General features: G+C 44.7%; 1 protein-coding gene across 2 annotated transcripts in view; it reads right to left on the reverse strand.

Annotated features, from left to right (window-relative positions):
* Window positions 1–14801: 14801 nt before the first annotated feature.
* The window catches only part of PEX7 (peroxisomal biogenesis factor 7), a 1557721-nt gene continuing 1544627 nt past the window's right edge, over window positions 14802–27895 (reverse strand). For both annotated transcript variants that reach the window (XR_011268107.1, XM_069607655.1), the window contains one exon: window positions 14802–15256. Coding sequence is in view for 1 of the 2 variants with exons in the window: in XM_069607655.1 (XP_069463756.1) it covers window positions 15188–15256 (69 nt within the window). In the remaining variant the exon portion in view is untranslated. The remainder of the gene's footprint in view (window positions 15257–27895) is intronic.

Here is a 27895-nt window from a genome sequence, read left to right on the forward strand (position 1 = left end):
ATGCCTTCATTGTAGGGGACACCCCTTTCAATTCAATGTCAGAGTTGTCCAAGTTAATGAGGTTGACCAAATAATGATCAGATCATCTGAGAGTTACTCACTGAAGACAGGAAGATTGGAAATTTGACATCCACCCAGATCAACAAAACGTACCCTTCCTTTGTTAGTTTTGCAAGCTAGTTCTTGAAAAGTAGCATACCATGCTCTGTGCCCAAAATCACTGCTCGGATTGTTTTCCCAAAAAAGGAAAGCCAGGCTATATCATCACTCTCGAAACTGTGACTTCTGCAGTATTCCAATGAAGGATTGTAAAAGCATGAGGGTGGAAAATGAAGTGGGAGTCCCCGTAGGGGCCATCCAGTCAATTGACTTCCTCTAGACCTTTAAAGTTTTCATCAACACCAATGTAAATATGGGGTCTTTCAGAATCAGAGTTTTCGTACAGAAATGGGAGGTTAGCATTTTTTTAGGTTTTGCATTTGGGCGTTCCAACTGACCCATCAAGAAAATAAAATGGGAGCTTGGTGACTGTGAAGGCTGCAGCAAGCTAAAACGTGGTTGTAGACCCTCCTGGGTGGAAGAAATTCCATAGAAAAGGGCTTTGACGTGTTCTTTTTCCCAGTAGAGGGGATCCCACACTCCTTTGTAACTTTGTAAAACATGGGGTTTCACCATAAGTAAGCCAGGGTAATCCAGACATGGACCCCTTGCTCACTGTGCCTTAGAGAGGCTCAGCATACCTCACTAAGGAGGCCCAACAAGGCCAAAACACGTGTCTGGGGTTGCTGATGGTACTCTTGTCCAGAAGAGAATTGCCTAGCATTTCAGTGCCGGACTGCTCTTGTGGGTGGGACAAAGACTGATATGCAGATGGATATGTCTCCTCTGTGAAGGGTGCAGTGAGCCAGCACATGGTTGTAGACCCTCCTGAATGGAAGAAATTCCACAGAACAGGGTATTTGACCCATGTTCACTCTCAGTAGAGGGGCTCCCACACTCCTTTGTAAGCTTGGTGACTTGGAATTGAAGTCTGTTGTGAATCAACGGTGTACCCTGCAAAAACCACCTTATTTCTAGAACATTCCTCAAATATTAAAATAACACATACCCACTTTTCTCTACAGCGTTTAAAGAGGTGCTAAACTATCCAGAAAGGTCACTGGGCCCCGGGGAAGAGAATTTAAGACTGAGTGTACGGGTACTGACAAGTACTTAATTTTGCTAGAATAGGAGGCAGCAAAGAAATGAACAAATATTTGAACTGTTACCTTGGTATAAGTAGGAGAAAGCCCTCTACTATATACAAATCTTTTTAACAAACACGCGCCAAACAATGTCACTCTGAACCCTAGTGCTATCTCCCACATAAGAAACTCTCTCGATTCTAACAATATAGTGCAAGATTATCGATCAGCAGTTTTTAACCTCCCAAAACCAATGTGTCACTTTGTCTATCAGGGAATCATTTGATTCTCGTGTGTTAATCGGGAGTGGGCTACGCCACGTAGAACCAATACTCCTGATATCTCCAGGATTCCATGAGTCTGCCTAACAGCTCAATCTGGCACTATCTTGGATGGTTGCAGGTAAGCTTCATGTTTGCTTCCTTTTGCAGAGCTGCATTATTTATTTATGTTAACTTGTTTACTACTACTTTCTTTGGTTGCTTGAAGTAAGGACATTTGGACCGATTCTGCTTTTGCTTGCTCTTGGGAATTATTTGCCTAACAAATAGGCATACTTAGCTTTGCCAGCTTTGTCTGTAGGTTGCCAGCTTCATAAGAATCAGACCTTCTCATGGAGTTTTCCTAATGGCCTCAAAAACACAATTTCACCTTGCACGTGCAGTCTTAAAACAAGGAATATCACAGATTACTTTGTCACAATAGGACCGTTTAGATACCCCTGTTGCTGGGAGGAAAAAAAAGCTGGTATACAGTACTAATGTTTTTTTCTTATACTATTATGCATGTGCTCAGTAGACGTATTGCTTTTCTTAGTAAGAAAAGTAGTACAGCCAAAATCAATAATGGGTGTGCCAGTTCATAAAGCACGATGAATCTTAGTCATAGACTAAACTGATGGGTTCTCAGCGTGTGAACCGGTCATTAGTGGGGCATGCACAGGGCGTTCATCTCCTCTATGAGTCTGTCAACCCAAGCAAGGATGTCTGCCTATTAAAAGGGGTCTTGTTTTTGAAGGGCGCTCGGATCCTTCTTTTACGGACATAGTTCAGAACTAAAAGTAGTGTAATTTAAAATGTGTTACACTGAGTTTTACTAAAGACAAACACCACAATAACCAAAGAAAGAGCAACATTGCCATAAATGACACCATATTAATCCAGCCCTATGTACCACTCATCTGGGGCCCTGAATTAGTCTTCAGTGTACAAAGCGGAGGGATTCATAAATGGCAACAGATGTATGCCATTATTTATTCTTTAGATCAGTCAAGAGTCTTGTACAATAGTCAAAAATACAACACGCTTATAAGCAGGAGGAGCCCACATTAACAAGGTTCATTAACTGCCAGACTCTTATGGGTTTGCACCCCGAAGCCCATAGGCTGCAGGTGCTTATGCTTGTTCTTTAGATAAGCTTGCTGAAGTCAATATGAAGAAAGTGCCCAGGGACTTCATTTTACCAAAATGCCAGGGGTAGCGGAAGTGACATCACACGACCTCTGATGACATCACAGGAAGTGATGTCATTTGACCACCAACCCGAAGTGACATCACAGAAAGCGATGGAACACGACCTTTCACCCCTTGGCAAAACAAGAAGTAGTATCACATAGCATTGTTCCTAAGTACACTATGAAAAATATGGTTACGATATTACTATAATGTGATAGACACTTCATACAAGAATGGATCGCTATATGTATCCGTTAATATCAGTGTGTATAGACCCATATTACCAAATTACTGTGAATGCAAGCAGACGTCCAGGGAAAAACGATAATGATGTGTTATTATAAAGCACTAACTTAAACGCTTTATATAGAACAAATATACATAAAATTTCACCCAACCTGTGCTGGTACTCATTTATTGACCTCAGAAGGATGAAAGGCTGATTTGAGGTGTTTAAGAACAAACTAAATCAGTGACACACCCCCTTTAGTGTGCCTGAAATAAACCTTTAATGAGTCTAGCAATTATTTTATAGAATTTCAGAAAGACGAATTGTTTATTATTCCTATTCTCTTATTTAGGATCACTGCTTAAAGAGTTACATTTTTTTTTTAAGAGGCCTGAACAAGAAAGCCATCCACTCCAAACAAAAAGTCAGAGGGTGCTGGCCAGAGCCCAAGAGCTTACATAAAAAAAAGTGTTTTTTTTGTTAAGGGGTAGCAAGGCAGACCTCAGGGGTAGCAAGGGAGAACTCAGTAGTCGCAATTGCGACCAATGGCGACCCCCAAATGACGTCCTTGAAAGTGCATTGTGCTTGTGTCAAAAATGTGACTCGAAAAGCTGACATGAACTAAGTTTATGAGTGTAGTGTCCTATTTTTATGTTAGAAAAGGCGTCATGCCCTGTCCCATTTTTATGTTCCTTACTGTGGTGCAGGCACGGGGGTTTTGGGGGGGTGTCTGTGGGGCGTTGTCATTTGGGAGGGCGCAGTTGGCCGCCATGTTAGCAGTTTCATGTTGGAAAATAAAGAAGTAACATAACGCATCCTTGTCTCCTGACTCATTGAGAATGTATATATTATTGCTGCGTGAATTCAACAATGAGCTCCCACTGTGTTTAAAAGGGTATTAAGTTGATTTGAAATGAAAAAGAGCACACATAATGCACATGCTTCAATCCAAAAATCGCCCTATTTTTGTGTCAGACTATTTTGCTGTAAATAAGGGTTCGGCTGATAGTTTAATGGTTTGGGATGCATGTAAGGCCTCATCTAGGTGTGAATTGATTACTTGGACATCTAGAGTGAGGAAGGAAGGGGAGGCAAAAATGAGAGATCTTGAGCTGGATCTGGGTAAATCACAATCGGCTTATGCTCGTACTGGATCAGTGAGGGATCGTTTAAAGATGAAAAGGTTGTATGAGCAGTTGCATCTGGAGTCTGAGATTCAAGCAGACCGTGGGACTTTTTATTCTAAACAACGCTTCTGGGAGAGAGGGGATTCTGGGGGTAAATTGCTTGCGAATAGGTTGAAGTGTTTGTGCGAGAGGTCTTTTGTCCAGAAAATAAAAGATGAGTCTGGTAGGATTATTGTGAAAAGGAAGGATATTGGTGAGTATTTTCGCAATTATTATGAATTGTTATACTCTGAAGAGCATGTGCTGTTAGAAAGTGATCTGGTGGAGTTCTTTGATAAGATTGAAGTTCCTTGTCTGTCTGATGTGGCCAGAGAATTTCTGGATGCTCCTATTTTAGTGGAAGAGGTGATAGAGGCCATTATTAAAATGAAGTCTGGTAAGACACCTGGCCCAGATGGACTGCTGACTGAGTTTTACCAATCTTTTGCTGAGCAGCTAGCTCCAGAATTATGTGAACTCTATAATCGGTTTCTTATGGAGGGTGTTTTATGTCCTTCAATGAGGGAGGCAGTGATTACGGTAATCCCCAAGGAGGGGAAAGATGCATCGAATTGTTGTAATTATCGCCCCATTTCACTTTTAAATGTGGATGCAAAATTATTTACGAAAATATTGACTTCCAGGTTGGATAAATATATGGGTTTGTTAATTGGTAGGACTCAAGTGGGTTTTATGAAGCAACGTCGTGGATATGATAATATTAGGACTCTCTTGGATATTTTGAATTTGTCATCCTCAGGAATTGATGATTTGATTTTCATATTTCTTGACGCTGAGAAGGCATTTGATAATGTGGCTTGGGCTTTTTTAAATTTTACTTTGGTTAAGATGGGTTTTGGTCCCCTATTTATAAATGCTGTTGGGGCATTACAGTCGGGTATTAGTGCAAAGGTCTGGGTGAATGGGGTACTTTCATCTTCTTTTAGATTATTTAAAGGCACACGTCAAGGATGTCCACTATCACCTTACCTTTTTAATTTGGCTCTTGAGCCATTTTTGTCATATATTCGGCAGTCGGATTGCCTATCCGGTTTTATAGTTGGTGAAGTTGAAGTTAAGGTTTTGGCGTATGCTGATGATATAGTTATTGTTCTTAGTAATCCTGTAGAGGGGGGAAACATCTTGAAGAATGTGATTTCTGAGTTTGGTGGTCTCTCAGGTTATAAAGTTAATTGGGAGAAGACGGTTGTGTTTCCAACTCGAGACGCTCAGGTGTGTAGACGATTATTAGATTGAAATTGTAAATGGGAAAACTGTAGGGTGAAATATTTAGGTGTCTTTTTGTCTAGAGATGTGAAAGGTATGGCGGAGTTCAATATAGATAAAGTTCTGGAAAGCATGAGGACTTTGCTCCGTAGGTGGAGTAGACTCTCTTTATCCATCTGGGCAAAGGTTAATGCTATTAAAATGGTGCTCCTACCTAAGGTTCTGTACATTATTCAATCACTACCTTTAAGGTTTACGAAAAAGGTTTTGGGCCGTGTGGATCGGGTCTTTCAGGAGTTTCTATGTGGAGTTTCAAGGAAACCAAGGTTACCCAGGTATTTAATGGTTAGGAGTGTACATGAGGGGGATTTTGGTTATCCTAACATTGAAAATTACTACAAAAGTTTTTTGATTAAAAAATGTGTATCCTATTTCTCGTTGAATGAATCAGACATTCCAGTTTGGGCTCAGATAGAAGAGTTTAAGATGAGACCCTTCCGAATTGAATCACTGTACTCTCTTGGAAAGTTACCTAAATCGGTCAGTACATGTCATGATGCCTGCCCCCAGAGCACCGGGACAGGCCCAGCACCCCCGGAAGCAGGCATCATGCCCTCGGGAAAAAACCCAGCGGCCCCTAATAGGGGCTCTTTGGACTTTGTCCTGGCGCCTTTGGCGCCAGGCTCATATTGGACATCAGTCCTGGCGCCAAAGGCGCCAGGCTCATAAAAGAAGGTGTTTGGTGCACTTACCTGACGCAGACCATGCTGCATAAAGCCTTAAGCCAAATAAGGCTTAGGAGGGACTACTTTATTAAAGGAACTATTTTACTTGGGTGGGGACCGTGGAAGAATACTTACCTGGGACTTCTTCCAAGGCTATTTAAACCACGCCCGGACTGCCACACGTGCTTCGCGTTGTTCTGCATCTAGCAGCTGGACGCTCACCGTGTCTGCTCCTGCATCCTGACTTCTGCCACGCCTGCCAGCATCCTGAATCACCTGCAAAGGAAGGGAACAAGAGAACAGAAGGAGGAAAAGGCCTTACCTGCTAAATCTGCATCCCAGAAACATTTCGCCGACGATCCTGAAAAGGAAGACATTTATTTTTAAAAGCACATTGCATCGATCGCTGCAGCGCCTCATTCTACTCACCTTACAGGGCGCTTCCATGTTCTGCAGTGACCATCTGGATCCGCAGTCGCGCTCCAGCGCCTAGGAGAAAAAGACAATAACGAAGGTGAGAGAAAGAAGGGAAAAGGGAAGTTAAATCTCCATGTTAAGACTTACCTGCTGGGTCATTCCCTTTCCATTTCGGGTCCGCGCCGCATCCAGTCATTTTCGGACCCCGGCCCCTAAGGGGAAAAAGACATCAGCGTTAATGAGCGAATGAAAAGACATTACCAAGACGCTCATTAAAGACTTACCTGATTTCCACAAGGATTTCACCTCTCATCTCGGGTCGGTGCCTGATCCCCGGCATTCCGTACCCCGGCCCCTATGGGGAAAAAGACACTAGCATTAGAACATTAATGCATGGACACAAGGGGAACCACTTATCAAAAACTTACCTGGAAGCCAAGCAAGTTTGGTTCTCACCAATCCGAAAATCCAGTGAAGTAACTGGATACCAACGCGCCCCCGCATCAGAAACCACCAATCCGAAAATCCAGTGAAGTAACTGGATACCAACGCGCCCCTGCACCAGAAGCAGGATGGAGAGCTCGTCCTTCCAGACCCTAAGGTGAGACGCCACGGGGAAGCACAGAAGGGTTTTGAGGAGGGGGAGAGGGGTAAGTGGGAGGCCGACGCATTACCCCACAGACAGCTAATCCCCTATTTCCACCTACAGAAGGATACTTCTGCGAGCCAGACAAGCAAGATTTGGTGGTCTGGTCCAGTCTGTCTGCCGAGTCCTGCGCATCACTTTAGAAGAGGTCACAGCAGCCCAAACCAGGCCGGCGCCTCTGTGGGAGTCAGGTGAGCGTTACAGTACATTGCAGGCTGTCCATGCTTCCAAAGATGCAGTCACATCATTGATTGTAAGTGGAGGGCAGGGACTTCATTTCTATGGGGAGGCCTCCATTTGGCAGAATCCGGGGTTGCAGATCAATAATAAGATGCTATGCTGGAGGAGTTGGATGAACAAGGGTATATTACTTATTAGAGACATATGGGATGATGACAGTATGATATCTTTTGAGTCTCTGAAGCAGAAGTTTATGCTACATAATAGGGAAATGGGGAGATATAGATTGTTGAGAGATTTGATTTCTGAGAGAGTATTAATGCTTACTGTCCCTTTGTTACAAAGACCAGAAAGTGTAGTTTTATTGTAGTTGCGCCTCGTGCAGTGTCTAGTTATTTGAGGTTGTTCCCGGTAGAAGAGAAATTTAGATCTTCATGGAATGCTCTTCGACTTATGTGGTGTGCTGAACTGGGTGGAGATATTTCTATGCAAGATTGGGAGGTTCTATGGAAGGTTCCAGTTAGGATGAAAATTGATCTAAATTTACGATATATTCAACAGAGGATTTTGGGGCGTCTGTTTTGGACTCCAGTTAAAATGCACAGATTTGGCTTAAGGGAGGATAGTATGTGTTGGAGTTGTTCTACGGAGGAAGGCACTTTGCTTCACATGTTATGAAATTGTTCGAGGGTTAAAGGTTTTTGGAGTAAGGTTTTGGATAGAGTTGATTTGGTCGGGAACATCTCTTTTCCAAGGACACCATCATCAGTTCTTTTGAAATCACCAGTGGGCACTCGTCACTTTAGCTATGCGACTCTGTGTTGGGCTAATAAGGTGTTTTTTGTGGCGACTCGTCAAATTTTACGCCTCTGGAAGACGAGAAAGAAACCAAGTATTGATGAATGGTTATCGCAGGTGCAGTTGCTCTCAAGATTTGAGAGGATTAAGTATGATGCTTTACATAAAGAAGAATTTTATAAGGAACAGTGGGAGGCTTTTAATGAACTCTATGTGTGAATTAAGTGCTGATGGGCGATGGTTTTTGTTTCAGAGCCGTTAATTTACTATTGTGTTCTTTTTATTGTGTTTGTCTTGTGTTGTGTGGTTGTGTTTTTTTTTCTCTTGTTTTCCTCTGATTTTTGGCTAGTTATCATTTCAAATTAGGTTTGTTGCGATTAGTAGAGATAATTGATAGGTTTTTCCTATTTATTATGTACTATTTGTATTAACTTGTATAATGCTTTTTTCGTTTTATTTGTCGTTTTCTTGTTATCTTAATTGTTGTTTTGGAATGATATGTATTTCTTTTGATAAATCTTTAAATAAAGTTGTCAAAAAAAGAAAAGGCGTCATGTCCTGTCCCATTTTTATGTTCCTTACTGTGGTACAGGCACAGGGGTTTTGGGGGGGTGTCTGTGGGGCGTTGTCATTTGGGAGGGCGCAGTTGGCCGCCATGTTAGCAGTTTCATGTTGGAAAATAAAGAAGTAACATAACGCATCCTTGTCTCCTGACTCATTGAGAATGTATATATTATTGCTGTGTGAATTCAACAATGAGCTCCCTCTGTGTTTAAAAGGGTATTAAGTTGATTCAAAATGAAAAAGAGCACACATAATGCACGTGCTTCAATCCAAAAATCGCCCTGGTTCCTATGTGCCTATGGCAAACTTTGCACAAGATTAGTGGTAATGGGGCAAGCACACAGTGATAGAGGTGAAATAATCCAAACAGACTTCTGACTTTTTCATTTCCGGTCACCCAAATGTACTCTATTATCTGTAACAGCGTCATTCACTACAAAATAGTGAAACTCTCTCAATAACAAGCTACTAACGGACTGTTAAACTTTACAGGCGATGTCTGCAGTCCTAACACAGACTGAAGACCTCTGTCCCCACCTTTCCTGTAGGCTTTGCTACAGGTTTGACGATTAGATTGCAGAGCCATGCTTGGGTGGGAGAATACCAGGGCCGGTCTTACACCCGATTGCACCCCAGGCGGGAAGCATTGTTGTCACCCCCTACCGACAAAAAGGACAACCAAAAAAATGACATGTTACAAATGTTGTATTATCTGTAACAGCGTCATTCACTACAAAATATTGAAACTCTCTCAATAGCAAGCTACTAACGGACTGTTAAACTTTACAGGCGATGTCTGCAGTCCTAACACAGACTGAAGACCTCTGTCCCCACCTTTCCTGTAGGCTTTGCTACAGGTTTGACGATTAGATTGCAGAGCCATGCTTGGGTGGGAGAATACCAGGGCCGGTCTTACACCCGATTGCACCCCAGGCGGGAAGCATTGTTGTCACCCCCTACCGACAAAAAGGACAACCAAAAAAATGACATGTTACAAATGTTGTAAATGAGACACTTGATAAAGAACTAGATGGAAATACAAATGCAATAGAAAATGCATACATTCGATACTAGGTGACAAGCATCACTTGTGATATAAATAGTCTTCCGTCCAATGCTCAATTCAGGGCTTCCCGTTCTGCACAATGTCATACTGTGCACACGTGACTGGCCGTACCATCCACAGATGAGGGTCTTCCGGTAATCCTTCAAGATGGCAAATGCAACCTAGTTAGGTCGTTGTCTAATGAACTGATACAGCACAGAGTATTAATCGCTTCTATCATTAGTGACGTCATAAAGCGCAGAGTGTATGTACTCTGTCAGCAATCACTTTGTAAATACAGTGTTTACAAGCAGGGTGACAGGGCGATGGCAGGGGATGGGGTGGGTGTTTTGAATACTGCGTGTGACCATTTCCCACTAGCTCCAGGGTGCTTGAACAAGCACGGATTGGTCAGCGGATCCCTACCATATCCCATGAACTCCTGAGAGCCCATCCCCATGGCGGGCTGTGGAGGAGGGCTTGCCTTGTCTTGGGACATGACCTGCTGTTGGCTGTGCACCAAAGGAGGTGATGCTGTGTCACCCAGCTGATCAAAGCCCTCCCCCCCATGCATCACCAGGTATCACTCCCAAATGCCTGTATCACTGCATGCATAGAACCCAGATATTATAGGGGCGCGGTTGAGAAATAGGTCTGCTGTCTGAGCTGGTAAACTTTCAACTTGAATTTTTTAACCCTACCAGTCCTGCTGCCTCCCTGGCTAATTCAGTCTTTTTAGTGCGACATAAAGAGCTGTGAACAGACAGTCGGTCAAACAAGCGCTGGCTTGTTGGTAAAGTTGGTACTTCTTTTCTACTCCCGTACATTAAATTAACATCACCCCACCTTTGTGTTTTGCTGAATGAATGCTAGAGTGCTCTCACCACGCCTTTTAAGGACTGATACTGTGCAGTCCCAAACCGAATCCAGCCCCTCAAGGCTTGCACTACCCTAACTTCTTACTAGACGTGAAGCACGACCACCATGCACATCAAGTTCTCTGCAGACTCAAGCACTACCATTTTCTTTATTTTGTAGAGATCGGTCTGACTGGGTATAAAATTGTTTCGGGCAACAACTAAAAAGTGGCCCACCGTGGCAAATTGGAATTTATTCCTTTTGTGACGCTGTTTCAATAGTACCCAAGGGGGAGGTTTTTGATAAAATGTGATGCAAATTGTACATTTTAAAGAATATATATTCAGCAACACTGGCCAAAACTGTTAGCCGCATAGTGAAGTAACTCATCAAACTGGCCACATTGGCCAAAAAGGTGCCCCATTTTGACCCAAAAACTGACCCACCCAACTCAAGCATTTTGCGTTTTTTGGCTCAGCCATGGGCCTATTGCCCCCCTAATGCCCTAATCCAGTCCGAACAGAGATCTACCACAAAGTCACACATGCACTCGGCTCAAAAGTGATGGGGCAGACCTTACCAGCTATGATGGCTGCCCTGGTAACATGGAGTCAAGCCTTCCTTGTATATATTTGCGTTGTATTTTCTTGCGGTTTGCAGTTCTACTGTTGTGCATGCTCCTGAAACTCTTTGCCGGAAGTATCCGAAAAAGGCCCACATAGGTTGCTATTTCTGGACCTCTCTATTAAACATGGCTAGGCAAACAGCACATGACAGAATGACTTGCATAAATCAAATATAAATGGATACATACAGCTATCCACAATTCTGCATGAAAGACTGGAATTTTCATGTCACAGCTGGTCAGCAAACATAGATGAAACAAGCTGTGCGGTCCAGGTCTGCACCCATCCTGAGCCCGCTGGTCGCCCACGACAGCCAGAGTAATTTTGCTGGCACCTCCTTACCTTAACTGCAGCTGGCTCCTGGCTGGCACTCGTCCTTCCTCTGACCGCTCGGGACCACGTGCTCTCTGGCCCTGCACCACCAGCTGAAGGGGAAGCTTGGAGCCTGACCCTGTGCTAGAAACAGCGCAGACCCTGGGCGCAGCGCGGCAAGTGTGTGATCCCAGGACCGTTATGCCATCTTGGTTGGTTGGCACCTGCAGTGGCAGCCAGGCCCGCACAACACAAGGGTCAGAGCGGCTACTGGGCTCGGCCTCGGGCTCTAGGCACCTGCCTGTATCCTGGCTGGGACTCAATTCTTAATACATACGCGCCCGCCAACTGACACAGAGTCACTCTCAGGCTGCCCAACTAATAAACCCCCGTGTCACGTGCGCCCAGGCCTGGTGCCTGCCTGGCTTTGAAAGCAACACATGTTGCTATTTAGCTGAGGCTGCTTAGCAATACACTGCACATTATAAAAAAATCAACATGGCTGCCTGGTGCGGCTGGCTGGCTTTGCAGGAGCACCGCGAGCCCTTGCACGAGAAGATAATGCAGAGACTGGCTGCAGTGGTATGTGCTTTCAATTTGCAAGTGCATGCTCGCTGTCATTCAGTCAGTGGGCCAGTGGCTAGTGGCCCACCGCCGGGTTTGCAGTGTCACTCTGTCACTTACACGTATGGTACTGCTGCAAAACAGCGAAAAATTATTTTTCAACACTAATATCTTTTTTTTGAGATTCAGACTCGCGCGCAGTGCCCCTGCTAGTGGCCGACATGCCACTGACGTCAGGCAGCCTCCTGATCTGCCCGACAAGAAAAACAGCCCTGAAGAATACGCTCAAGGTCCTAGCACTGCACTTCGCTGCAAAAAAACTGGCTGCACATTTTCCCAGGACTGATGAGATATCAAAATGTGATTGCAGTAGAAATAATTTCACCAATAGTAAAATAGGTTCTAAGTTTAATTAATGTTAAACACGCAACAGCCCTTGAACACTGCAATCCATTAACTTATTATAAGAAGGAAAATAACTAGGCAACTTATGATATAGGTGACAGGACTGATGGAGAGTCCTCCATGAGTCCTGACTCATGGACTACTAAAGCACACAAAGGCCCTCTTTAAAGGTTTGCCGGTCAGGAAACAACGGTGCCGGTAAGCTTACCCGCACCAATGTTTCCAGACCGGCAAACTACAAGTCTGCGGGCGGGTGCCGTTCCGCTCGCCAGTGTCAGACTAGGTCGGCGGAACGCAACCCGACCGCAGACTTTCACGGAAGCACCGTCACCATTATTAACGGTTATTAAAAATAATAATAATTAAAAAAAAGGTCTTCCAAAAACACATGAGTAATTTGTTGGCTCCCGAATTATCGGTGCCTGTGCTTCTGTGGTCCCCACTCCCATACAGTCCTATGGGACTCTATGGGAATGGGGATCAACATTTTACCGACGCCTGACTCATCGGACTGCCGGGGCTGTAATGCCCCAGTGTTTTCGGCAAGTCAGGCGCAAGTAAATCATTACGGGTCCGGCAGCCACCTGTCGGTTTTACTGGCATGGTTTCTGCCGGACCCGTAATGAGGGTCAAAGATTACATTGGGAGCAGGCCGCAGTCTGTGCTACAAGGTTTCCTGGAATGCAGTGTCTATTCCAATAATATAATCATTCCTACAGAAATATACTTGCAATGCCCTGGTCTTCAAGAAAGAGACAGTGTCAGGAATAAACCCCAAACCTGGCTCCAGGAGAGAATTGAAGTCCTTAGTAGTCATACGGAAGACACAGATCACGAGAACTCCTTCTGCTATTCCCACAGAGAACTCCTTCAATGATTGCCACATAGAACATTCAAACATATATTTCGGCGTGTGTGAAATGAATCGATAACAAAACAGTGCAGTTGTTTATACGTCTGTTGCAGAGTTGTATGTTCAATTAAATCGGAATCATAATATAAAAAAGTCCATTCTTTCTGAGGTCTATAAAGTGACTACCATTGAAGAGGATAAAAGTTACCACTTTAATCAACATATTTAAGGCAGTCATTGTTGGCAAACTGTTTTAATTACTCAAATAGGGCTTGTTTATTATTTTTACATTTTCCCTTCGTTCTAGTCCTGTGTTCCACAGTCTAGCATAGTTCATATGTTTCCAGTCTTCCAGCCTGATTGTGTTGCCAAGATCCCATTATCTTGTACCAGTACCCTGCTCACTTACCTTGTACCAGTAGCAGTAGCTTGCATCTGCAACCTCTTACCAGTAGCTTGCCTTTGCAACCTTGTACCAGTCAGTACCTTGTCTCAGTCACCTTGTATCAGTTTATTGCCCCAGTTACCTTGTGCCAGTTCTGTGCCTCATTTACTTTGTGCCACTTCTGTGCTACAGTTTTTTGCATTCTTAGTTCCTGCTGCTTTCCTGTTCTGAATTATTGTTTCCCTTTTGGGGCTCTTAGTGCCAGGTAAGTGTTGTATGTAGTCTGCACCAGTGCCTTTGTACAATCCTTAGAACAGAGATTTCCTCATATACCCTAGGAGGCAATCTCTGTCTGCCAGGTAAGTGTTTTATGTAGTCTACACCAGTGCCTTTGTACAATCCTTAGAACAGATATTGCCTCATATACCCTAGGAGGCAATCTCTGTCCTTTCTTTTGTCTCGTCCTACCTGTAGTCCATTATATGTAAAAGCGTGCTGCTTTCTCAGAAGGCATCTACTGTATGTTCTGAATGGACCCACATAGGTTTGTCCTGTTTTACGTACATGTCTTGTTTGTGCCTTAAGGTCGAGATACAGAAGCCACTTTTGCTTCCCCCTTCCATGGGCTTCCAGGGCATGGTGCTGGTAAGAGTGACTTGCACAGAGGCACTGGACTTCCTTTATATCTGTGGTCAGTCTCTAGTCCGACTTGTGTATGACCCTAGTGGGATTCCACATTGTTTGTCCAGTGTATGGGTCCTTTCCCTACTTGTTCACCATGGTGGTCAGCCTTTTCTTCCGGCTGCATTGTTCTGAATGTCCTGGTCTGTTCTTCCTTCTTGTTTACCCTCCTGCTGTATGTGTTTGCCGGTCCCTTTATATCAGCATAGCAGTTCCCAGTCCTACCCAGGGGGCCCCTGAGCAGCCCCTGACAAGTGCAGATAAAAAAATAAACTGAGCAGATACAGACTAAAACACATGAAGCATGAGAGCCAGAGGGTTACTAAGAAACAGAGCGACAGATTGTAAAGAAGCTCTGTGGCGATAAATATTATTGCACATTCACCATATCCTAATTATAAGGGGATTCCACTTGTCACAACCACCATGTAACGTGCATGTCTGCAAATGAAACTGATGAATGAAAGGTCAATGGAGGCGGCTCATTATAAAGTATGTCATTTACTGTCAATCAACCACATTCCTTAAATTACAACCTCCCAAAAATTAATTTAAATTAACAGTCCTCATGGACAAATTAAAAGAATTGCATGAATTTCAATTGATGGTACGGTGGTCAGCGAGTGGGTTCTACAGTCCAAATGCAATTGTAATCTTTACACTTTACTTTAACAAGAAAAACACAATCCGTGATTGTTATCAGCAACATACTTAAAACAGATCTCTACATTCATAAAACATTAATGCTACACAGGCAGCATGGAAATATCAACAATATTTCTGTAAAAATACAATTTAATTTAATTTGTAGTATCAAGTCTTCCATTTAATAGCAAAAGCGGCTTCTATTCTCTGCTCAAGATGTTGGTTATGGATGAGCTGAAAGGCAGGATGGGCTATAAATCTTCACCGTTTCATCCCAAGCACAATCTGCAACCTGCAACGGAAACACAATTGGTTACATTGCAGTTTATCTATTTTGTGGGGGACAATATTTTAAAATACAATTAGCGTTGTCAAAATAAGAGCATATTAATAATATTCAGCTTTTGCCTAAGTACTTCTAAATTTGGTTTAACTTTATTTGTGGATGAATTTCAAACCACGAAGTGGATGTTTTCCAATGTGGTGCTGTAACAGCATCAATAGGCAACAAGAGTATTTTCTAGCCACATATCTGAAACCCAAAGGTTAATGTTAAAGGATATTTGTACCGCACACTATCACCACCGGAGTGGTCCCCTGGGGCTCTGGTAGCTCTGGAAAGGCAGGTGGGTGAGTTAGTGGAAATAAACGGGTTAACACCGTTCACTGGGCTTGAGGTGTTTTCCAACTGGTAGTCGTTGTGTGCTGTTGTGCGAGTCTATGTGTGGTTTGTTTTGTTGTTGCAGCGTAGTGAGGTTTCTGAGGTTTGTTGTGCTATTGGGTTGTTGTTGTGTTTGGTTAGATTTTGAGAGGTCTATGTAGAGGGGTGAAATTGTTAGTGGGTTGTTATTGGCATTGCTGTCTAGAAGTAATGTGCTAAATTTCCACGTTCTTTCTGGGTGTGGCGTGTGAATATCTCTGCATTTCTATCTAGATCTGGCACCAGCCGCCATTCACAATCCCTTCCATATATGATGGCCACCAATATTCACAACTGTGTCCAAACTTGGCCCCTTGCCCACTTTTAAAAAAACTGTCAATACGTGAGGCAAGCTAGTGTTCGTGATTCCATCCAAATCTGTCCTCGATAGCATTCCCAATGCAGTACAGACGCGGCATCAGTCAACAACCACTACTCTATCCAAATGTGGCAATGGTCGACATTCACAATCCCATTCAGTCATTCATGCAGGCTACCGTTCACAATCCCATCCAAGCGTGGCACATGCCAACACTTGCAACTATGTCCAGGCGTGGCACCTGCCATCATTCACAACTCCATCCGGGCCCGACGCATGCCAACGTCCACAACTCCGTCCAAATGTGGCAATTGCTAACATTCACAATTCCATCCAAGTATGACACTTGGTAGCGTTCATGGAGTCCGTGAGGTTTTGGATTGAGTTGGGCTGGGATGCAAAATGTTTGTCCTCATGGGGTTGTCGCTTGTGTTTTATTCCACCGAGCGTCATCTCTATTGTTACTGTAGGAGTTTCCCTTAGTCGGTTCTGAGTGTTTGTACCATCCTAATTTCTGTCAACCTGTTCTTTGTGTTTCCTGTTTGATTGTTTAGTTGTTTCAATGTGATTCTGCAGTGTTGAAGAGCCAGGTTTTTAGTAGTTTTCTGAATTGTAGGTGCTCTTTGGTGTTTCTTATTTCTTTCGGGATGTTGTTCCAGGTTTTTGTGGCCATGTGGGAGAAAGAGGAGCCCCCTAGTTTTTTCTTGGCATATGGTTTTGGTTCCAGGCGGATTTAATTTCTTGATCTGAGGAGTCTCGTTGGCTTGTAGATTGTTATTTTCTTTTCTAGGAATTCAGCTCCCTGTCCGCTGATTGCTCTGTGTGTTATGCACATTGTTTTGAAGGTGATGCGATGTTTGACTGGGAGCCAATGTAGTATATTTAGTGCTGGAGTGATGTGGTCTCTTCTGGATAGTTTGGGGAGGAGTCTGTCAGCTGCATTTTGGATGCATTGTAGTTTCTTCAGGAGGTATTCTGGCATCCCGAGGTAGAGGCTGTTTGCGCAGTCGAATCTTGACCTGATGAGGGCGATGATTGCGAGTGTTTTGTGGGTGAAAGAGAGGAAAGGTAAGATTCTTCTTGTTGTGTGAAGAAGGAAGAAGCATTTCTTGATTATTGCATTTATTTGTGGTTCTAAGGTTAGGGTGTTGTTCATCAGGACTCCCAGATGTTTCCATCTGCGCGGTTCCCATTTCTATCGGCCAGGGAATGTAGGTGTTGTTCTCTTGGTTTTTGGATATAATCATGATTTCTGTCTTTCCTGGGTTGATTTTCAAGTTGTTGCCGTTCATCCAGTTAAAGACTTCTTTTAGACACTCAATTAGGGTTGAGCGATCGGCTTGAGTGTCTTCGATTTTGTAGATCATTTGAGTGTCGTCTGCGTGGTTGTAGCATGTAATTTTGTATTTTTTGAAGATTCTCATTACTGGAGTCTGGTAGATGTTGAAGTATAGTGATGACAGTGAGGATCCCTATGGTACTCCACAGTCGTTAACTCGTGGAGTCGATTTGAAGGGTTTTATCCATACGGTTTCTGTTCTGTCTGCTAGGAATGATTTAATCCAGAGTAGTGCAATGTCTGTTATACCTATATCTTCCAATCTTTTGGTTAGGGTGTCATGGCTTACTGTGACGAAGGCTGTGGAGAGGTCGAGCAGAATCAGAGCTGAGGTTGTGTTGGAGTCTGCGTTTGTTTTTAGGTCGTCCCAGATGGATAGTAGTGCCATTTCTGTTCCTCTTGCGGGTCTGAAACTGACTTGTGCGTGGTCTAGCAAGTGGTGTTTTTCTACATGTTCTTGGGTTCATTTGTATGCGTAGGATTGTAGGAGTTTTGCCGGGTAGGGAATGTTTGAAATTGGTCTGTAGTTGGAGGACTTCCACGTTGCCGCTTGTGTTTTTTTAAAAGCGGTTTTATATATGCTCTTTTGAAGGATCGTGATACAGTTCCTGTTGTGAGTGAAAGATTTTGGAGGTTTCTGTAGTATTGTGATGGCGTTTCTTGTGCAAGGTTGTATTTGTAGATGTCAGGGGGGCACGGATCCATGGGTGGTCCTGCTTTCTTGCTGTGTTTTACCAGCTTGGTGAATTCCTCTGCTAATATTTCAGGAACGTTTTGGAGTTTGTGCTGTGGCTCTTCGTTAGGTCTGGTTGGTTGAGTGTTATGGTTGGTTGGTTTGTTTTGTATGATTTATCGTATGTCGTTGATTTTGTGCTTGAAATGGTCTGCCAAGTTGTTGCAAAGTTTCTCTGAGGGGGTTGGAGTGTTGTTGCAACCAGGTGTGTTTCTCATTTCTTTTATGATGTTGAACATTTCTTTTTGTATGTTGGTGGCATTGGTGATTCTGTCATTATAATGCCTTCTCTTCACCTTTTGAATTTCCTTCTTGTATGCATGGATTTGTTTCTGGAACAGTGGTTTCTTGTCTTGGTTGTATTCTTTCCTCCATTCGAATTCCAGCTTCTTGTTGTTCTTTTTCATGGTGCTTAGTAGTGGGGTGAACCATTTTGACATTGCGCTTTATTTTGAGAGGGTAAATGGTTTTCCGGGGCAATGTTTTCAAATGTATCAGCAATCCATTTGTGGAGTAGCTCTGCTTTCCCGTCTAGGTCTTCCATCTCCAGTTCTGTAGTTGAAGGTTTGGTCATCTCCAGTTGTTCCATTAGGTTGCTTGCTTTGATGGTTTTCCAGTTACTTTTTCTGATGGTTGTTAGCTTTGGGGGCTGGATGCAGACTTGAGTTGGTAGTGTGATCACAAATGGAATAATGAGATGTTCGCTCCACAGTATTTGTATCGGTGGTGCCGTGGTGATGAGTTTTTTCTTGGCGAAGATTGCATCAAGGGTCTGTCCTGCCGAGTGTGTTGCCCCTTTGACCAACTGTTTAATTTCATGGTTTTTAGCTGCCCAATCAATGAGTTTTGAGAGTTGGTGTGTTTTTCTTCGAACCAAATGTTGAAGTCCCCCACGAATATTAGATGTTCGTGCTTGATGGCTTCTACGAAGTTGTTGACAAAATTTGCATCGTGTGTCGGTGGTCTGTAAAACCAGAATGAATGTGATGTTTGTTTTTGGATTCGCTGATAGGTGTATGACCATGGTTTCGCAGTTGATGATGTTAAGAGGTTCGGCTGTTTTTACTTTCAGATGTCCTTTGCATGCTATTGCGAGGCATTCTCCTTTTTTTCTGTTTACCTGAAAGCATTTGAAGTTGGTGGGGAGGCAGCTTTGGAGTGTGATTCCGTAGTTGTCATCCAGCCATTTTTCTGTGATGAATAGGATGTCAATGCTGTTGTTGCAGAGAAGGCCAAAGATCTCTGTTGAGTGTTTTGACATGGATCTTGTGTTTATTAGGTTGCAGTGGATTTTAAAGGTGTAGTTTGGTTTTAGTGTCAGCGTTGTCTTCTGACTGGTGTTGAGATTTTCTTCCAGGTCAATCTCTTGTTGAGATGTTGGTACAGTTGTGTCTGTGTCATCAAAAAGTTCTTCTAGGTTCAGTCTTGGGTTTTTGTTTTCATCAGGTTCCTCGTCTAAATTTTAAGGCTGTCGAATGGACGGTCCTCTTGTTTTGTTTATGTAAGGTGTTAGTGCATTGATTACGTTCTTGTTATTTCTAGCATTGTCCGTTCTTCTTCTGCGTGGTTGTATTTGGTTGCTGTTGTTGTTGATTTGTATGTTGGATTGGCTTGTTCTAGTGACTGGTTATTTGCGAGATATGGAGTTAGGTAGAGGGATTTCTCTCTTCTCTCAGCACTAGTTCTGTTGTCATTCCTGTCTGTGCCAGTGTGTTCTGCAGTTGTGAGTCATCGGTGGTGTTCAGTTGTGTTTGTTCTTTCTGCTCTTTGTCTTTCCTTTGGTCCAATTCGTTTGCGCAGCATTTTGAGCTTGAGTGTTTTTTGTTGGTTCTTAGTCCTGTTCGTTGATGCCAAGTTGATCTTTTAGCTTTTGGTCCGCTTGTCTTGTGGTGTTGGACTGGGTATGGGTGATTGTCTGGTAAACCGTGGGGACCAAGTTGGGGTGGACTCGTCGGGCGTCAATCTTTTGTATCGACGTGCAGAGGGCCGTAGTTCCCGACGCTGGTCACTGAGCCCTCACTGCGTACACCACCGTATGAGTGGTATCTCCCCTGAGACCGTTAATTGCAGGGTGGCGATGCAGTCCCCTAGCGTTAATGGTTCCACGGATCCTTGGTCTGGGATGATCCAGTAGAGTTTGGGGGGTACCACCCTGCGAGGTCTCACCAGGAGTTATCCCCCCTTGTGGGGTTGTGTGTCCAGTGATTTATGTTTGTGGGGCTATGGGCCCTGCATCAAGGGTCTTCGTCCCCCCAACGGCCGCGTCCCAAAGATGCCACCTTGTGGCCAGTCCTCTGGACCTTTGAACAGTGTCACAGTGTGGGGGTGAAGTTGCTGGCGTTGTCACCGGTGCAGGGTGCTTATACTGGTGGGGGAGGAGAGCGTCCTCGGTCCCCCTCGTTCTGTTCTGTTCCGCCCCCCCCCGCCGGGGTGGATCTTGTGCTATATTGCGGGAGAGGGTGTGCTGCCTCCTTTGTGCGGGTCGCTGTCCCATTGTTTCGCAGGGTTGGGTGGGGGGAAGGTTGCACGTACCTTGTTGGTGTCATTGGGGGAGCGCGGCGCCGCATTGCCTGTGTCTGCATCGCGACTCAACCCCAGGTGCTGCAGTCTCGCTGATGGGGGCGGGGCGGAGGGTGGAGGGGTTCCAGCCCCGTGCCTCGTCCCAGTTTGTGTTGCCCGGTCTGGCCGCGTAGGGAGTCTGGTCGCCCAGCGCATTGCAGATGTCTGGCCGTCGCGGTTCCTCCCCAAGGGATGGGGTCGCAGCAGCCCCAAGCGTAGGCCATCGGCGGCAGCCGTGCCGCGATTCGGGTGCTCGTCAGCAGGGAGTAAGGGGCTCCGTGCAGTAGCCTGCAGGTGCCGGTGTATCGCCGTCGCCTGACGTCTCTGATGCGCCCACACCACGATAGCCCAGGGGGGAGGGGCGGAGCGGCCGCTCTCAGTCACACAGCAATGGCGGCAAGTCCCGCGTTGGCGGGCCCAGGACCGCGTCTCGCGTCCCGGGTCCGATTGTGCCCCAGGTTGCAGCAGTTGTTGCCTGAGTGCGTACGCCACCGAGTCGATGCTCTCAGAGGTCGGGTGTATTTGGAAAACGGAGTCTTTTTCAGGATATTTTCGGCGGCCGCCGGGAGCCTGATGCAGTTAGCTCCTCATGCGCGGCTCGCGCATGCGCAGTCCACAAACACAATCTTGACTGCAATTACCCTGGTAAGCAATATAGATCACATTGGTCCTCCCACCTTCCTTGGATACTATGACTGTTCAAATTGTTGCTTGTTCCTTTTCCTACCTACCTAATCTTGAACCTCTAATCTGCACCAACTGTACTATGCATCGTGATATGCCTTATGCTGATTGCTTCCCTACTGCTTTCTTAAGGGCATGGTCAAAAAATAGAAAACAAATAATTTAAACCCTGTTTCTATTGTCTGGTCTGTTTCCAACTGTGCATCCGCCATTGTGAACTGCTTTTTAGTGCTTTCTGGCAAATTTCGATTTTAGGTGTGCTTCCAACTGTGCATCCAGCATTTTGTACTGCTTTCTGGCAAATTTCGATTTTAGGTGTGCTTCCAACTGTGCATCCACCATTTTGTACTGCTTTCTGGCAAAATTCGAACTTAGGTGTGCTTTCCAATCTGTTAATGATCTGTAAATCCAGCGTGGTCACAGATTTTTTGTCTGCTTGGTCACTGGGTGAGATTCTATTGTTGCACAGTGCTTCTGACCCTCTGCCCTGCTATCCTCTGATTCCCCCTCCCCTCTTGTCTCGGCCCCCATGTTGCTCTCCGTCACCCCGATCTTCTCTAACTGCTTCTCAATCACCTATCCTCCCTCTCTCACAAAGTTTGGAAGGAAGAAACTTAAAAGGCACTCTTGAGTTACAAACCTGGTCTGCCCATTACAGACACTTAAATCAATGCTTCCTCCAGACTATCACTGACATTCTCTTTGCTGTTCCTTCATCTAATTTATAGACCCCCCTCATATGGTCTCTGTTCTGTCCCCTTTTTTCTCCTCACCCATTTCTGGCGGCAGCAGATGGGAGGTTCTCTTGACTCATTTGGCATCTTCCAAATGCACCACTAATGTCTATCACAATGTCACTATCATGGCGAAGGACTCTCAGCCCACATCCTCCTTCTTGACAGGCATCTTCCATCTCTCCTCAATTTCCCCCCTCTCTGTCATGCCCCCATGAGAAGTGGCACCCACCCCAGTGCTCCCACTGGCAAATCTTTTAAAGGGGGCAACCAGCTTCACTTAGCTCCCCTCAATTCTCGCTCTGCTATCAAATGCTCCTCTGACATCTGTCACCTCCTTGAAGAACTTGATGTCCTGGCTCTCACTGGGATGTGGTTCAAGGCCAGCTCTGTCACTGATTTTGACACTCTTCTCCCTGAGGGCTACAAGATACTGTTCATTCCCAGGTCCTACCAGCCTGGTGGTGGGGTGGCTCTGATCTTCCCTGAGTGGGTGGGTTCCTGTCTCCATCATCCCCACTCAAACCTCCTCCTCCTTTGACAGCCTAGTCAGCAGGCTTTCTGTCTCGCCTACCTTCTCTCTTCCTCTCGCTACCATCTACAGGCCCCCTGGACCGACCTCCCTCTTCCTCTCAGAATGGGCCGGCCTCTGTTCTCTTTCATGACCTCTGCAACATTCTTTCCCTCACTATCCTTCCCCCTGGCCCAACCCACTCTGCCGGACTCATCTTGGTTGCTCTCATCTCAACAGACACCCCTCTCTCCAACCCTCTTACTACCCCCTCTCTCCTGTTCTGGCCACTCTCTCCTCTCTTCCCACCTTGACCTCCCTTCTCCCCTAATGATGCCTCCGCCCGCACTGCCATCCTCCTTCGCCGTCATTTAACCAATGAATGTGTGTCAGTGGCTGTATTTGCCTCTCCCTACATACCTTCTACCCCCTTCCTTCATTTGACTCTCTTTCTGACTCTATTCTAGCTAATCTCCATCTCTCAATATCTAACACCCTGGACATCCTTGCACCTGTCATGATAATCCGCATGAAGCCTGCCCCCAAAAGCAACTCTTGGTATGACTCCGACTTGGCGGCTTTGAAACACAAGTGCAAAGCTACACTGCGGAAGTGAGGGCATTTAGCTCATCCTCCGACAAACTTCCCGGCCGCCTTCGCCAAAGGCAATATCGTCTCTCCATTTGCTCCAAGAAGATGGCTCATGCCCAAGACTGCATCTCTAGAGCCACCAATAACACAGCTGAACTCTTTGAAATCTGCAAGGAACTTTCCAATCCTACTGCAGTCTCCCCCTCTCCTTCTCCCTCCCAGACCCTCAGCTCTGCAGTGGCTGCCCACTTTTCCTCAACAAATCTTGACATCCTGCCCTATCTGTCATCTGCTACCCCCACCCCATCCCTTTCTCACTTCCATTGCCCCCCCTGACCACTATACTCTCCTCTATCTCTCCCATTGCACCTGATGAGATCTCTAGAGTTGTCCGCTCTATGAAAGTCTCCTCTAAACAGGTGCTCCCCTGCTCCTCCAGAACCATCAAGGATAATATTGCCTCTCTCGCCCTAGCCTTGGTTTGATTGATATTTTATTTCTATCGCGCTCGTACACAAGTGTGTCAGAGCGCAACAAGGCAAGGGAGGGGAACAGGGGAGAACAAAACAGCGATCTTACTCTGTAGTTGACCTCTGTAACTACTCATTTGCCACTGGCTCCTTCCCCAAACCCCCTAAGCACACACCTGTGTGCACCCTCTCCTAACAAAGCTGTCTGCTGACCCATCTGGCCCGGCTAACTATCGCTCTATCTCTATAGCCCCTTTTTTGGGCTAACTCATGGAGAAGCTGTTTATCTCCCCCAACTGACCCTCCACACTGAAGTTGCTCTCTGCCTCCAGGACCACCAGTCTGGCACGAAAGCCTCTCTCCTGAACACCTGTGAAGATCTACTCTCTAACATGGACTCTAACACCACCCTCTGTTCTGATCCTCCTCGATCTTTCCTCCGCCTTTGACACAGTCAACCACTCCATCCTCATAAACCGAAGTTGCTGACTCTCCCTCTGCTGGTGTGACTGTGCCTGGTCCTTTCAGAGTCATACATGGGCCAGACCACCCCTGCAGTCCTCCAGAATCCCTAACCAGCACGGACTCCCTTTCCCAGACTATCCCTTGGTCCGCCCTGTCCATCGCACTCATCCTTCCCTTCCCCCCTCTTCCCATGGCTCTTGCTGCCTGTCCTGCCCAGCACCTGACTGCCCCTACCCCGAGGGCACCACACTCCTGCACTTCTCCCTCTACCCCCCTGCAATAACCACCTTGTCATGCACTTGCACATTAGGATTGTCACATGGCCAATATAATTGTTTCTGTTATTCTACTTTTGTGATTCCCATGCCCCCCTTCAATCGTGTCTTCTGGCTGCATGGAAACACGTGTGTATAGGTGCCATACAGATGTCCAATAACTATGTAGAGGAGCAGCTAAGTGCAGCTGCAGGAGATCCCGCCCCCCACCTCCTGTGTATTGGAGACAGGAAATCGTGCTGTGCCTAACATCAGCCATAATACCAATATTGCAGCGAGTGTTTCAAAGAAGATACCCATTGAGACAACCCTACCGAATGTATCCGGTTACATGTCCTTATACTGAAATATTGTATAAAGAATGAACATAGATTGAAAATTCTACAACAAACATTTTTATAGAGAATGCACTTTTTACGGGGCGGTTCCCCAAAAATGCCTGTTTCCCATCCCTAAAAACCCACCCCAACCATTTCCCAAATATATTTAACCCTTTACCCCACCCCTAAATGCATTCTCTATACAAAATATAATTCTAAATTATTCAATATATGCTCATTCTTTATAAAATATTCAATATAAACACTGCATACATCTATCCTCGACGTGATGATAACCTGCAGGAAGAAATACCTGAAGGAGTGTGAAAAGAAGCTAACCAATGAATTCATGACATCATAAAGAAGTGTGCATGACGTCTCAAGATACTGGCTAAAGATGATGATGATCCTGAAGAAACTAATGGCGACGTAAGGAAACCGAGTGAGTTTCCCGATATAGAAAAGGAAGATTACATGTGCTTGAGGTGCTGCAGAAAAACAACTGTTAAATAAAGGTACAGTTGCTGAAATGCAAGGTAGATTAAGTCATCATAGAAGCTGGCTATGAGTATTGAATAGAATGCAGGCGAAGCCGCCATTGTATAGAAACTGGATATTGGTATCATGAATTTAGTAGGCCAGATGCCATGATGCTAGAATCGAAAACTGTGTCACAGCAAGAAAAATAGGCTCATGAAGCTGTAGGGCAAGGCTGCCTGGCCTGGAGTCAAGATTCAATAAGCAAGGTCAGTTATGTGTTCTGAAGAAGAACGAGTGTGCAGAGGATGAATCTACTCGCATTAAGGTGCAAGATAGAACACAAAGGATGCCAAACTTTAATTCATTTACAGCATTTAAAAGCTGCAAAATGGACCAAATCGTGGTCTCCTGTCACGTGAGCCAAGGATGGAAATAGAGCTTGAACTTGAAGTCTCAGACACATTAGCGAGTGCCCTCACTCCGGTGCATTTTCAAAGACAAGGATATTCTGCAAGGGCAAGTACAAAGACAATTTCATGGCAGAAGGCATGGGGGATTAGAGATGTTGGGCTAAATGGGTGATTAGGTAGCTTCATGTTTCATCTCCCTGAACCTGGGTCTTGGCTTACGTGCTGCTAAATTAACCGAATGTTCCAGATGTGGCACAAGCTTGCCAACCAATTGTATTAGTCCATATAACAAAGGACCTTATAGTTTGACGACCAGTGAGAAACTGTGCATCTAATGTTTCTGAAATTGCATCTTTTTTTAGAGGTAGGCATAAATTGTCCACATGATAATCGACAACCAATAACAATCCTAGCTCCTATAGAAAAGTATACTTAGATGTCTCCCTTAAACAATCTTGACCCTTGATATGTTTTTTCATTATTGCCACATAGTATGATGTCACTCTGATGTATTTTTCATATAAAAAACATATTTTGTGTAAAGATCATTGAGAGACTGGGCATACGTCCGTTGATGTTCGTTGTAACCTCCCTGTATTAGATAATTGCTAATAAAACAGTATTTTGCCATCTTCCTGAGTTGGTTACGTTATTTGGACTCAGAATGATTCTGGTGTGATCCCATCCATTACATATGCATGTTCCTAAAGGGCCATATGGTCACGTGGTAGCAGTGCGGATGGTTTAAAGATCCAAACTAGTTTTGCTCCAATATTTCTGATGATTGGGTATTGTCTGCCATTAGCTAGAAGATCACAGAGTTTTCTGTGGAAAGCGGCCGACAGAAATAAACTTGCAAGAAGAATCGAGACGGTGGGCAGGTCCCCCTTCGAAGAAATCCCTGCTCGGTTTCCACAGGCGCTCTGCGGGCGGAAAGCGAAGTGGTCGGATTGAAGGAGGAGTCAATACTGAAGGCTTCAAGTCGATTAACAAATCTAAGTAGACTAAGGGAAATGGCAATATAAAGGGGCAGGATTGTGAAATTTTGAGTAACGGGAAATGTTAAGCCGACAAAGATAGCGCCCAGAAATCCTAGTTCAAGGGAATTGGAAGAAGACATTTCAAACTCCAACGGGAGTAGGGATAAAATAGAGAATATACGCGGTCCAGACCGTGAAAGGTGATGTCTTAAATCCTGTATAGGGTAAAATAAGTAGAGGCAAGAGAAGTATACCCCTTATTATAAATGATTAATAAAGAAGGGAAGGTGATCTCAGGGGTTATTAATGTGTAATGTATGAGTATATTAAGTATTGTTTGTTGTATGAAGTATTAAGAAATTGAAAGAACTGTGAAAAGTTGGAAGTAACAGTGTTTAAGTTAAGCTGTAGTCAGCGATTAGTGCCAATCTGAAGAAACATAGGTAAGTGAAACAAAGGAGGATTGAGCGGCGATTGATGTGTATGCTCATATTTGTTGTTTTAAATGTTAAAAAGTGGCAATTTGAGTTAAAATAAAAGGTTTATTTAACGATCTGGTAAGTATCAACAGTCAATTGAGACTTGTCATTATGGAAGACACTCTTCTCATGTACCTTTGTAAGACACTGCCAAAACATGCGCCCAAGCTCAAACAGTATAGTGCAGAATGGGTAAAGGGCTCAGCGGATAAAATGTTCATGCCATGGCCGCAAGGGGGATCATTGTCAAAAGCGGTATTGCAACACATGACCCCATACGTGCACGCTGGGGACACAGGAAAGAAATTAGAGAAAAGACTGGCAATTTTAGAACTTTGGAAGATGTAACAAAACAAGAGAAAAAAGAGGACCTACCACCGGAGGAGTGGATGCTTAATCAGCATAAGGGAGAGGGCGTTGAGCCCTCTGCTCCTCTTACCTTGCCCGAAAGTAAAAATATAAATCTATAATAGATAGGAGTTTATCCTTTAAAGGAGTTAAAGGCAGCGGCAGGGTATAGTAACCCGACATATGAACCCCCTGCTTACCGTAGTGACGATAGTCCAGAAGAGAGTAAAAGAAAGGAAGACGCTTGTAAGTTTATACGAGATAAGGAAGAAAGAAGTGACGGGTCAAATTTATCAACAGACATCGATCGAGAAATTAAGCGATGGAAGGGAGAAAAGGACATGGCTGACGAGTTAACGCTCGTACAGAACTCATGGATGGGAGGACAGATACTACTCAAGCTAGATGGGAAAAGCATCGAGGAGTTTAGGCAGAGAGACAATAAGGACGAGCAAGAAAGGAAGGACAGAGAACGAGAAAAGAGATTGAGGGAGGATGAATAAGTAAGGAAGAACAGGGAGCCACGGGAACAGA

The sequence above is a fragment of the Ambystoma mexicanum genome, chromosome 4q (genome assembly GCF_040938575.1).
Source record: "Ambystoma mexicanum isolate Mex_15411 chromosome 4q, UKY_AmexF1_1, whole genome shotgun sequence".
NCBI classification, from domain to species: domain Eukaryota; kingdom Metazoa; phylum Chordata; class Amphibia; order Caudata; family Ambystomatidae; genus Ambystoma; species Ambystoma mexicanum.